This window comes from Sinocyclocheilus rhinocerous, unplaced genomic scaffold (genome assembly GCF_001515625.1).
Source record: "Sinocyclocheilus rhinocerous isolate Xijiao unplaced genomic scaffold, SAMN03320098_v1.1 scaffold1256, whole genome shotgun sequence".
In the NCBI taxonomy this organism is placed as follows: Eukaryota; Metazoa; Chordata; class Actinopteri; order Cypriniformes; family Cyprinidae; genus Sinocyclocheilus; species Sinocyclocheilus rhinocerous.
The window spans coordinates 220153-234071 of NW_015646445.1; the positions used below are offsets into that span (position 1 = coordinate 220153).

General features: G+C 36.1%; 1 protein-coding gene across 7 annotated transcripts in view; it reads right to left on the reverse strand.

Moving 5' to 3' along the window:
* Positions 1-13919, reverse strand: part of raph1b (Ras association (RalGDS/AF-6) and pleckstrin homology domains 1b) — a 63062-nt gene that overhangs the window by 21200 nt on the left and 27943 nt on the right. For 3 of the 7 annotated variants that reach the window (XM_016511937.1, XM_016511935.1, XM_016511938.1), the window contains 5 exons: positions 6099-6223; positions 4732-4834; positions 3534-4117; positions 1597-1683; positions 1155-1229 (listed from right to left, as the gene is read on the reverse strand). In XM_016511937.1, the coding sequence (XP_016367423.1) occupies positions 1155-1229; positions 1597-1683; positions 3534-4117; positions 4732-4834; positions 6099-6218 (969 nt within the window). In that variant the 5' untranslated portion in view covers positions 6219-6223. The remainder of the gene's footprint in view (positions 1-1154; positions 1230-1596; positions 1684-3533; positions 4118-4731; positions 4835-6098; positions 6224-13919) is intronic. The other 4 variants (XM_016511936.1, XM_016511939.1, XM_016511940.1 and 1 more) reach the window with 3 other exon arrangements.

Here is a 13919-nt window from a genome sequence, read left to right on the forward strand (position 1 = left end):
TCCCCATGAGTCTGTGTGTATTCAGGTTTAAGTCCCCACCAGAATAGAAAAACAGGCACACACACACACACACACACACACACACACACACACCAAAAGAATAGGTCAATTGGTTTCAGTTTTATATAGTTCTTACAATGAAATGGTCCTAAAATGAAGTAAGTGATGAACAGCCATTTCTTCAGGGAACCAGAAATAACTTTGATAATGCAGCTTACAAAACCCAGCACCTCTTTACAAACCTGTTTTATATACTAAAAATCACTGTTGTATTTAGGATACACTTAAAAACCCCCCCAAAAAAACAAGGACGAAAATGATGTTCTTTACATTTGTCATGAAAAACACATAAATTCCTAAACATACTACTTCATCTCGAAGTCAATATACTACAGATAAAAAACAACAACAAAAAAAACACCTGTCTAACCTACAATCGGAGAATGCTAACTGACCATTATGAACTGGAAAACCTGACTTGATGATTTAAAAAAAAAAAAAATCCTTCAAGTTAATAATAAAATAAAAGACATAATACATAACCCTTGCTTTCTCTTCAGAGAGAGGTACTGTAGGTTGAAAACGGTTATAGACACATTAGGTTGGATGATCTGATTAAATCTGTGCACACATGAAGATGGCAGCAAAGAGAAAATAGGAGATATAGCACTTTAAAAATGTAAGAAGGCAGTGTGGGTGGAGCAAAGTGTCAAGTCTGGCAAGAAGACTGAGGTTAAAAGGCTTTCTGCAGAGAACCAAAATAAACCAAAAACATGCAGAGAAAAGAAAAGAAGCCAGCGAAAGACTGGAAAACCTGACTTGATGATTTAAAAAAAAAAAAATCCTTCAAGTTAATAATAAAATAAAAGACATAATACATAACCCTTGCTTTCTCTTCAGAGAGAGGTACTGTAGGTTGAAAACGGTTATAGACACATTAGGTTGGATGATCTGATTAAATCTGTGCACACATGAAGATGGCAGCAAAGAGAAAATAGGAGATATAGCACTTTAAAAATGTAAGAAGGCAGTGTGGGTGGAGCAAAGTGTCAAGTCTGGCAAGAAGACTGAGGTTAAAAGGCTTTCTGCAGAGAACCAAAATAAACCAAAAACATGCAGAGAAAAGAAAAGAAGCCAGCGAAAGGAGGCGTCACCTTGGTCAGCAGGTGAGAGGGTTTTCCTGCAATGTTTTTCAGAATCAGAGAGGTCTCCCTGTCCAGATACGAGTGCTTTAGGGTGCAGGGAAAAGACAAAGAGAGATTAATCAGTGTAATGATTACAGTGATTCCAAAAATGATAGAAATACATACTTGATTGTGGTAAAGCATAGAAAGTGTGGAATCAAAATCAGAAAGAGGTGGCATTATGTGAATGGAAAACAAATATATAAAAGAAGAACTGTTTCGTATACAAAATATTGCGATCACAGATCTCTTTCTGAGAATAAACCTCTCCTGATATACTACAGTTTTCTATTGTGTCACCCAAATTATGACGTTATGAAACCTGGAATTATCACAGCTATAATAAGAACCAGTATTTTGAGAATGAACATACTGTGTACACATATCCCCTGTCGCGCACAAACACACTTACAGTACTTTGATCCACCTCCCCCTCCTGTGAGGTGAAGTCAAGATGCCGTCTGGTAGCTTTACCATTGGCCCTTCGCAGTGAGACATGCTGGGAAAAGGGGTGTGGGAGAAGTATGTGGGTAGCCAAGAGATGACTCAGCTTTAATGATTCAATGCTGAATTCAGTGAAACCTCGATCATCACATTTCCCAAAACCACAATACAGACTTTGCCCTTAACAAAAGAACAAACAACTGCTATGAATAGAACTGTGTTTGTGTCTGGGTCAGAGGGAATGTTAACTGTCCAAGTAAAGAGACCCTCTTTGTTCTAAATTGTTTAGTGAATAACAGGATAAACTTTTTAAAATGTCAGTGACTCTTTTGTTTTTTGGTAGTAATTAGACTGACTGTAAGACATTTATTCAAAATAGAATTATGACTAAGACTAATTAGGAAGTTACAGAGACGGGAAAAGAATGTTAAATTTAGAAACGTCTTCTCTTTAACACCCACATATACACACAAACACCCATATCAAGTAACTCAATTAAACACAATTAATTCAATTAAAGTCGACATGAAATCAAAAATTTACCCTATTTACTGCAATGCTCTCTTCATGGACTTATTTTTAATGAGTCATCTGACAAATCACATATTACAAGGGAAAAAAATGTTACTCTTTGTAAACTTTAATCAAAATGTATTAACTTGTTTTTCTATGCATATTTTTAAATAATAATCAGAAGTTAAGTTACTACATGTACTGTTTTGTATATGCATATTTTTAAATAATAATAAGCAGTTAAGTTACTACATGTACTGTTTTGTATATGCATATTTTTTTTTATATTAATAAGCAGTTAAGTTACTGGGGTTATTGGGGTGACCAACACCAATTAAACCACTTTTTATTAGGGGTGTAATGGTACACATATTCCTACCCAAAAATTTTCGGCCTTTCGGTTCGGTACACATGTGTACCGAACAATACAGCATTGTTTTAACCACCGCATGAGTGGAACTTCACTGGAAACTTTCAGTTTAGACTTTGTTTCTGATCAAAATTAACAGTATATTAATCTTTCAAATTATGTCAATTTTTTTCAATTTAAACAATAAACGGCTGTTTTGGTGCTCTTTGATGTGATCGCTGTATAAACGCCTCAGTTTAAACAGCAGTGCGGAGCGCAAGTGAGCGTTATCATCCCTTCCTCTTTACTACTAGCTTTATTGTGAAATAAACATGAATGAACATCTCATGCCTCACGTAATCGCTTAATCGGAACATTTTAATTATAATTTAATTTATTTAAAGAAAGCGCAATTTGTTCAGTAAACCACTGTTTTAAAAAAAAAAGCAATTTTATGTTTAGTTTTTTTCCTCCTGCTGTAGCAAAAAGACCATACCGAACCGTGATGTCAAAACAGAGGTACATACCGAACCGTCATATTTATGTACCATTACACCCCTACTTTTTATAGAAAACTACAGAGTACAGTCTTCTCATGTAAGTGAACCCCATTCAGATGACTCTTCAACAATATTTATTTCTTAATGGGTAAAATTCAATTAGAATAAATACAAATTAAATTAGAAAGGAAAGCTGGCCTGATTGAGACCATTGTCCCTGTGCTGACTGACAATGCTGCTCTATCCTTTTCTTTTGTGGATATTTCTTCTCTGGTGCTGTGCTTCAGATTTGAGCCCCTCACATCTGCTTTCAGTTTTCTCTCTGCTATATCTCACTCTGCTGAAAATTCTCTCAGAGGTTCTCACAGTGAAAAGAGAAGCATGGTCTCTTATGCCTTATAAACCTCTAGGCCTCTATGGACCAGTCATGTCATGGTTACCGTCCAGTTCTTCTTAAAGTCTGAAATCTAAGCGCCAGCTACGACATAATTCAAAAGGGAAAAAAGATTTAATATCAAGCTTGTGTGTGTGTGTATTTGTTACCTCTGTGCTAGTCTGGCTTTGGCTCTGATTCTGTGACTGCGCCTCATTCTCCTGCCCTCGAATGTCAAGTGAATCCATGCTGGATGCCGAGGCAGAGTTGACGCTTGACCTGGATGAATGACCGATGGAGCGCACTTCCTGGTCACTGACCGTCCCAACCGATCCTGTACGGCGATGGTGTGCGTTAGAAGGCGGGTGAGAGAGAGTTGCAGATGAATATGAGGAGGAAGATGATGAGGACGATTCAGAAGTCTGCCTCGCCGCCTTGTCCATGCTCAGGGACGCCTTTTCTAGCTGAGCAGTGATGTCATCCAGGGAGAAGTTGGAGGCCAGGGGCCGTGACTGACTGCTGCCACCGCGTACGGTGGAGGCCGGAGAAGCTCTGGTGCTGCTGCTGGTGCTTCCTCCGCTGCTGCCCCCTCCGGTGTGTTTGGTGCTGGCCGAGCGGCCTGTGGGTCTTTGTCTAGATTTGCCATCTGAGGGCTTGCTCATGGGTTTGCCGATAGTGCTGAGCTCTTGTTCTATTGAACACAGGTCGGCCATGAGGGCATCCAGGTCCACTGTCTCGCCTTGGTTAATGGCTTCTACATAGAGAGAGGACAATTTTAATTCATTTAATTCAAGTATGCTACTGTTCAAAAGTTTATGTTAATTAACACTTTAATTCAGCAAAGATGCATTAAATTGATTAAAAGTGATCGTATTTGTTGTTAAAATGATTTCAAATAAATGCTGTTCTTCTAAACTTTTTTTTCCGCAATGCGAATTAGAATTAGAATGATTTCTGAAGGATCACGTGACACTGAAGACTGGAGAAATGGCTGCTGAAAATTCAGCTTTGCATCACAGGAATAACTTAAAATTTTACAATATATCACAATAGAAAACAGTTATTTTAAATTTGAATAATATTTCACGTTATTACTGTTTGTACTGTGTTTTTGGTCAAATAAATGCAGCCTTGGTGAGCAAAAGAGACTTCTTTTAAAAACATAAAAAGACCTGAAACTTTTCAACTGCAGTGTTTGTACATGCTAAACTATAATTACAAGCATCCTGCTCTTATGCTGGTGGTTTAATGATAATCCATGCCGCAACACCACCATATCAGTTGCATGTGAAGGCGTTTTGAGTGGGATTTTGAGTGATAATGAATGCTGAGTAATCAGAGGTGGTGTGTGTCTGGGTGTAGTCTAACCGTTGATGTTGTACATAGAGAAACGGTAGGAGAAATTGGCAAGGTTTGTTTCCTGTCTGAGAGGAGCTTTCTGCACTTTCTCAGGACGCCCATCATCCAAACTCTACATTACAGAGAGACAGGGGAAGGTGATCAGGTAAGACGAGACAGACAAATCATAAACATAATCATCAATACAACACATCAATACAATAAAAAAAAAAAAGAAGTATCTAAATTAGGTCTGTCAATTAATTAAAAAAAATAGTAATAGAATACTAAATTCTGGCCTAAAATAGTTTTCATGTTGTGGCCTCTAACTGATAAACAGCTGATATTCAAATGTTATACTAGTTTGACTACATCAATTAAATAACACATTTAAAAAGAATAATCATGATTTTAAATGCTACAAGGGAATTTATCACATCACATCACATTATAATGCACAGTATGAAAAAATTTATATATTAATGACATTAGATCAGTGGTTCTCAAACTTTTTGATTCTTAAACCCCCCCAAAAACTTTTTGCCTCATTACTTCTCCAGTTGTTCATTATTATGATTTTAAAAATATTTTTTACATACAATTTCTACTCTGTAAAATAGTTTAAGCTGGGCATAAGTAGAAAAATGCATATTCATAAAATACATTAAAATAAGATTTTATTAAAGTTTACCCAAAAATGAAAATGTTGTTCCATGTCGTTTCTTTCTTATGTTGAACATAAAAGAAGATATTTTGAAGAATGCTGGTAATCAAGTTGATGGTCCCCATTGACTTCTATAGTATTTCTTTCCCTACTATGGAAGTCAATGGGGACCAACAACTGTTTGGTTCTTCAAAATATCTTTTTATGTTCAACATAAAGAAACTTATACAGGTTTGGAACAAGGTGAGTAAATGATGACAAAAAGTTTCATTTTTGGGTAAACTATTCCTTTAATTTACATGATATTTGTAGGTCTAGAAATATTTTTAAATCCCCTTTAAAAGTAAATTTTAAAATTAGGATCTTATATATTCAGGTTTCTGAGGACAGTTTCCAGTAAAAATAAAATAAAATAAAATAAATACATAAAAATGATTATAAATAAAATGACCCTGGTTGAACCACTGCTTTAGATGATGGCAAAGGTAATCTGATGTGAAAATAGGGAAAATAAGCATGTACAGTTAAATATACATACTGACCTATACTGATACTAAAAATACAAAATATCACCTGATATGGTAAAATTTTATGCATCCCTAAAACAGAATCAATTACATTATTCAATATCAATATTTGCAGAGAAAAGTCCCCAAAAGTTTAGATAATACATCATATTCAAGATGTAATTCATCACAACATCACACTGAGTGACTGAGTGTAAGAGTGTCACCTGTGTGAGTTTGTCCAGTTCTCCCAACCAGGCACCAAACATCTTGTCCAGATCCTGGTCCTCCTTATCGCTGTCTTCTTCAGCAGCATGGTCCAACTCATCATCTGATACCTGCTCCATATCTGCTGTAACACGCACACAAACACACCCACACCAGCTCAGTACATGATACAGTCAACAACAGAGAGCCGGATGTCTAAACACACAGAGAACATCACAGATATTACAGCCTGCTGACAAAGAACCAACATTTCAAGAATGACTTGTTGGCTTTGATACGTGTTTGCCAACACAATTAGTTGTTGATTCATTTGAAGGACGATGAACATCACAGGTTGTCATGATGATTGATTTCCACTTTTGTAACCCAGTAAATTATATTAATTTATCTCTCCTTATTTCACACCATCATGGAAACCCTTGAATCTTTCTTTTAAATGGGGGTTGTGATATGACACCTTCCGATCTGCATTTGACACTGCAATCCCAAAGGACAACATCTGGCATATTTGAGAAAAACAAAAACCTTTCTTTCTTCATTATCTTTATGCATTCTCTATCAGACACCTCCAGTGTTCATCTCTGTGTAAAGTAAGTCATTATTTCAAGGTTGCCTTCTGAGAGGGTGTGATGTGGTTGTTATGGTAACCTCAGCTCTGTCTCAAAGACTGGCATAGTTGCTATAGCAACCTTCTCTAGATCTCCCACTATCAGTTTTCACCCCCATCATTACCATGGTAAACCCTGCTGTACCTTCCACTGTGTTTCTTGATTCAAAATATTGTTCATTGCTGACTAATGTATCAACATTAATCAAAACATTCCTAGGTTACTTATAAGTACACTTGTTACACAAAATGCACTGCATCAAGCACACAAATAAACAAAACACAACTTGGAGATCAATATTAATGTTTCAATGCAATGTAATCATATTTTAGATGAGAAATTGGAAACGCTGTAATCAGGCAAATGTTGGGTGTGTTAGTAATGACCTCATTAGAATGGAGATTTGAGGGTGTAAGGCGGTGGTCGCCCTCTAGTGGACAGTAACGTAGCTGCACTCAGTCACAATTCAAGCAAAACACTCGAGTCAGCACGTGTGTTAGCATGTATTAGGCTTTTCATGCTGAGTCAGGGTTGGGTGAATGAGAAAAACCATGAACTTTGGTGAACAACAACCAGATGAGTCACACACTATGCATAGAGACATATTAATGACAGCCAGATTCACTTTCACTATCAGTTGGAAAAAAACTATGGTGGACCAGTAGTGCACAGCACAACACAACAAAATAGAAACAAGCTGCAACACAATGAAATTAGCACAACACAACAGAAAGAAGCTGGAAACAAGCCAAAACACAACAAAATTAGCACAACACAACAGAAACAAGCTGAAACATAACAAAATTAGCACAACACAATGGAAATATAAGCCAAAACACAACGGAAACAAGCTGCAACACAACAAAATTAGCACAGCACAACGGAAACAAGCCACAAGAAGTAAAATTAGCACAACACAATGAAATTAGTCCTATGCGTTGTGTTTTGGCGATTTCGTTGTGTTGTGTACTACTGGTCCACTGTAAAAACCAGTTGGGGCTCCTTGACTACACTTCACTATTACATGTACTATATATTATTATAGGCATAATATATTTATTATTACACAAAATGTGAAACTGAAACCTAAACTGATCATATCCTCAACTCTCTTATTCATTTTCCATCTTTTTCTGCTACTTGGGCCCAGAAAAGCAGAGAAATTCTGAAATTCATTGAAATTCTGAGCTCACCTTAACCCTAAAGACCTGCTTCACCCGTTGATCCAACAAGGGTGTGTTTGTACTAATGTATGTAGCAGACTGGAAAGCAGACACAATGTTTTCTAACATTTACATTGAAAATATTTTGATCAGAAATCAGAATCACATATTCCAGGAAGACATGTACTAAACTACAGCAATCAGGGGATTAGTATGACTTTTTAAATGTTTTTGAAAGAAGTCTCTTCTGCTCACTAAGGCTCATTTATTTGATAAAAAATATAGTAAAAACTGTAATATTGTGAAATAGTATTACAATAAAATTATAAAATGTACTTTATTACTGTGATGCAAAGCAAAGCTGCCATCACTCCACTCTTCAGTGTCACATGATTCTTCAGAAATCATTCTAATATGCCAATTTAAGATACATAAGCTTAAGATATTGCTTAAGATATATTCCTTATTATTAATGTCGAAAACAGTGTTGCTACATATTTCTGTGGAAACTGAGATTTCTTTCTAGATTCTTTGATGAATAGAAAGTTCAAAAGCACATTTTGAATATATTTTAAAAATATTTTTTAACATTATGAATGTATTTACTGTCACTTTTGATCAATTTAATGCATCCTTGATGAAAGAAGTATTAATTTCTATTAAAAAAATCATTTGAACAGTAATGTATTTCTAACAGCTAATTCAATATTATGGGTAGTTACAGCGCTTAGACCTTGAGAAAAAAGACCACGAGAATGGTTCTCCAGATGTTCTTAAAATTTGCTTAACTGCATAAATATTGTACCAACCCCATGTACTATCACTGTGAGAGTCTTCAGAATCTGTGTTTGGGTTAGGAGAGTCCTGGTGCCTTTGTTTTCTTACAATACAGTCCTGCTGACATCCACTCTAATAGATCGCAGGTCGGCAGGAGACACCAAACTGAACGTTTTACCCATTACTATTATAAGATGGTTTCAGACCCCTCTGGGTGAGCTGCATCTTCCAGTGTTTGCATATGCAAGTCCAGTGACAAGATACAATCAGAAGCGATTCAGTTCAACAAGGTGCTTAATTCAGTAGATCGAGTCTTGCAAATATATCATTCTAACCCCGTGCTCGGTCTCAACGCTTTCAGATCAGCAGGATGCTAATGACGCCTTCAGTCACTCTACTGCAAACGACCATGGTTCTGCATAATCAGTCAAGCACAAAGAGGATAAATAAAAAGAGAGAGAGGGAATGAGAGGGGAGAGTATGGGACAAAAGGAGATTTTGCAAAATTATGGAACAGCAGAAAATGAAAAAATAAATAAATAAATAGGTGGAGATGGAGAACGAGAGCAGAGGGAAATTAGAGAGGTGTGTTATCTTGGCACCCTGTTGCTTAACAGCTGCTGGTTTAGACTAAGCTCTGCTAAACTCTCTCTCTCACACACGCACAAAATGGTACAAAGTACAAAGTACAAAATGTAGACAATAAATTCATCCTTCATATTTCATCTGCCACTACACATAATCTAAAAATCTGTGCTTCATTCTATGAAACGAATGCCTTTTTTATTTTGTGATATTTTCAAAGAGACTTCTATTAAATATAAGTATATCTGTATGTGCTAATTAACTGAACTGTGCCATTTAAAGCTTTATAATATATGAATAAACAAGTGTCTGTTGGGATGTTGTGAATGTGAGGGTGGAACACTGCAAAGCAAAATGGCTACTGCTCTACTTATCATCAAGGTTACGGCCTGCTGTCAGCAGTGAACAAAAAAAGCAGTAACCAGGCCTCACGGACACAGAAAAGGATTCTGTTTTACATGAAAATAAATGTTTTTATGCAACCAAGTTAGGATTTTATTTACACAAGGATGCATTAAATTGACAAAAGTGACAGTACAGTGACAATGTATATTTCAAATAAATTAAACTTGTTCTTTTAAACTTACTGGCTTTGCATCACAGGTATAAATTACATTTTAACATACATTCGCAAAGAATTTTTTTTTTTGAAATGGTAATAATATTTTAATATTTATCATTAATAATAATACATTTATAAATGCAGCCTTGATGAAACTCTTTGGATGGTAGTGCATTTAATACACACACAAACCATCAAATAAAATAATAAATGTTCTAAAGGAATATGCTCATAATTCATAATTATGAAAATATATTTCAAGCATTCAAATCAGTGGATTGTTTTTTTCATAAAGTCATGAAATAGTACTTGTTCATAGGGTGACTCGTGTAAGAATGAGTGAAAATGATAGAAGAGAAAAAGAGAGGAACAGAGGGAAAGACAGGAAATGTCCAGGATGTACAGAATTCTTTATTTCCCCCGCGAGCTGTTCTGTCAAGGCTCTCCCACCACCCTCCAGCAGCTGTTCTCTGGCTGACACACACACGCACACACATTCTCCTTCTATGAGGCTAAATATGACATCATGGCTGGCCAAGGAGGGGGACAGGAAAAGGAAGAGGGGTGAACAGGCTACCACCCTTTTCCATGTGCACAGTCTCACTCTTTCAAACACACACAGACGGTGTCAAAGCAGAACAAGAAGAAACACTACAGCTGCCACTCTTACCTCCCTGACCTCTTGCTCAAACACACACACACACACATGTGCTTGTGAGCTTGGCCACAAATAAACACACACACACACACAAGTGGCATGTGTGCTAATGTTATTATTCATCCCTACCCAAACACATGACATATGGCAAAACACACGCCAATTGTAAAATATAAGTAGTGAAATTTTTGTACATTTTTATAACTTACAAACACTTTTTGTAGGTTTTGTAGTGTCTAGATTGGTATTACAACATTATATGCTGTATTAAAATAAACATATCATTCTACTGAACCTTTAATACAATAATCTTGGTTAAGATGAAGTCAGATATGACCACATACATTTCTGATGCACAGTTATCTTTTGACTTTGAATCAGTGTGATGCCACATTGAGTTGATCAGATAAATAGCAGAAAGAAGACTTAGACTGCAATGACGCTCTAAAACCATTCCTTTTCCTTGTTTCTCAACTGTGTACATCTCAACTCTGTACATCTGTTTTTCCCAGATAAAAACAAATTCAGCAGAAACAAAGGCAGCTTTTTACTGACACACATCATTTTCATAACCAGCAGTAATAGCTGTTTTAACACAACATTCCTGTAAATGCTTTACGAACACATCAGTCATTTGTGACCAAAAAAAACCTACCTATGACCTTTGACCATGTCATATAGAGACATTTAAAGAATATGTTACTGTACTGCCATACAAATGTCTGATTGTGATCTGCATGGGGAGCAATGAACGGATACCTCTTGCTCAAACACACACACACACACATGTGCTTGTGAGCTTGGCCACAAATAAACACACACACACACACACACACACAAGTGGCATGTGTGCTAATGTTATTATTCATCCCTACCCAAACACATGACATATGGCAAAACACACACAACCCAGGGATCTGAGAGCTACTCAAATCTAATAAATCACTTTCCAGCAGATGCCAACTTCTGAATTAGCCTAGAACTTAACACTTCAGCATAAAAAGGAGAAATGTTTGTGTGTGTCCTCTCTAGTGGTCTTGAGCACACATTGATATTACAACAGCAAAGCAGACTAAAGTCAGGACAAACAGAATTCATGACCTCCTCCCTGCAGTAACAATGGTACACAGCACTCACATTTGTCAAGTACGTGTCTGGGTCATATTTATTCCAAATATATAAAATAAACAACTAAACGACAACAAAAAAGCATTTTTTTCATTAGGAAAATGAAGCTTTGAGTGTGAAGCCATGCATTCTTTGAGGGGTGATGACCTGAACAGTTAGATGCTATACTAAGCCTGTCACAATCATTAAAATATGCCTGACATAATTTGATAATTTATTTTGTTCATGTCGGTTACAATATAAGCTTAACACAACGTAATATGACTTGGTGAGCAGTAGAGACTTTTTTTCAAAAACATAAAAAAATTATTACAAATTTTGACCTGGACTGTATGCATATATATATATATATATATATATATATATATATATATATATTATTTGTATTTATATACAAGTATATTTTTCATTCTGTTATCTCCAGAGTAAAGCCAATTGTAAAATATAAATAGTGAAATTTTTGTACATTTTTATAACTTACAAACATTTTTTGTAGGTTTTGTAGTGTCTAGATTGGTATTACAACATTATATGCTGTATTAAAATAAACATATCATTCTACTGAACCTTTAATACAATAATCTTGGTTAAGATGAAGTCAGATATGACCACATACATTTCTGATGCACAGTTATCTTTTGACTTTGAATCAGTGTGATGCCACATTGAGTTGATCAGATAAATAGCAGAAAGAAGACTTAGACTGCAATGACGCTCTAAAACCATTCCTTTTCCTTGTTTCTCAACTGTGTACATCTCAACTCTGTACATCTGTTTTTCCCAGATAAAAACAAATTCAGCAGAAACAAAGGCAGCTTTTTACTGACACACATCATTTTCATAACCAGCAGTAATAGCTGTTTTAACACAACATTCCTGTAAATGCTTTACGAACACATCAGTCATTTGTGACCAAAAAAAACCTACCTATGACCTTTGACCATGTCATATAGAGACATTTAAAGAATATGTTACTGTACTGCCATACAAATGTCTGATTGTGATCTGCATGGGGAGCAATGAACGGATGTTTCAGTAAAAGAGGTTAAAATGTGGGTGGGTAGAGCAGTGGGTGTTTTTAGCTCTGCTTTCCACACATCAATTCTTCAGACTCAACTCTTGTCATGTGTGACTTACACAAGGTGAAGAATTGGCTCTGTGAGGACGTGAGGGGGAAAAAAGCACATGAATTTGAGGCATGAAAAACCATGCATGACAAATGTTGAAACTACTCATCCCTACTAGCTCTTATTATTAGAGATGTAACGATTTACCATTTTGTAAATCACAATGCGATACAATTCACGATACTGATTTCACAATGCATTATTACTTGGACCAAATGCTGCACAATTTTTTTTTGTGAAATTGAAATGTCAAATAACAAAACAAATTTTTTTTAGAATGAAAAAATATTGTATAATTTCAAAATGTGAAGCAAAAACAGGATGGTCTGACTTTAATTTTGTGAAACTATACAACAGAAAACAGGCTATCTTCACGAAACAAACAGACAGGCTGAATGAAAATGCAAATTCACTCTCTGACTGCAGGTGGCGCATATAGAACAGCGGCAACAATGTTAAAGACAGAAAAAATTACGATCAGATCATTTTACGCCGCTAAACTCTGATCCAGTAAGCGAATGCATTCAAACAATACGTCCAAAACAGTGCTTACATAAAAGAAATCAGGCTGATTACATCAGAGATTGCAGAGAGAACAGAGACTCACGTTGCGTTTTCAGTTAATTATTCATTCAAGTGTGTTTCGCTTTAAAACACGAGCTCTGTCATATTCTGTGATTGTCTCTGAAGAGCGCGAGCCCTCACACGTCGCGCTGTGTGAAGTACAGACTGAACGGATTGTCAACACATCCCACCGCTGTATGGCCAGATGAGACGCAAACTACGTTTTCTCGACTGGATAACCAGTCTTGCTAGTAAAGTTTTGATGGATGAAGACTGCAATCAAGGTAAAGACGATTGCGGTGGCGTACAGGAGTCGTACAGTAAGCACGCGTGAGTCCGTTATATTAATGCGTGTATGAGTGCTCTTGATGCACTGATCACACATGGTATTTATGCACAGGCACAGGCATTTCCGTACATTCACATTCAGGGCTCGCAAAATTTCAAAATCCCTGGTAGCCCTTCGGGCAGGTACTCTTCAGATTTTGGTAGCCCGAAAATTAATTTAACTAGCCCAAATAAAAAAAAGGCCTTTTTTTTTTAAATATAAAAAAACAGATAGGAGTTTAAATGTCAATCAAAAATATTTTCAATACACAAATATCAACAAATATGAAGGAAGGAATTTTATTTCACTATTTACAGGGT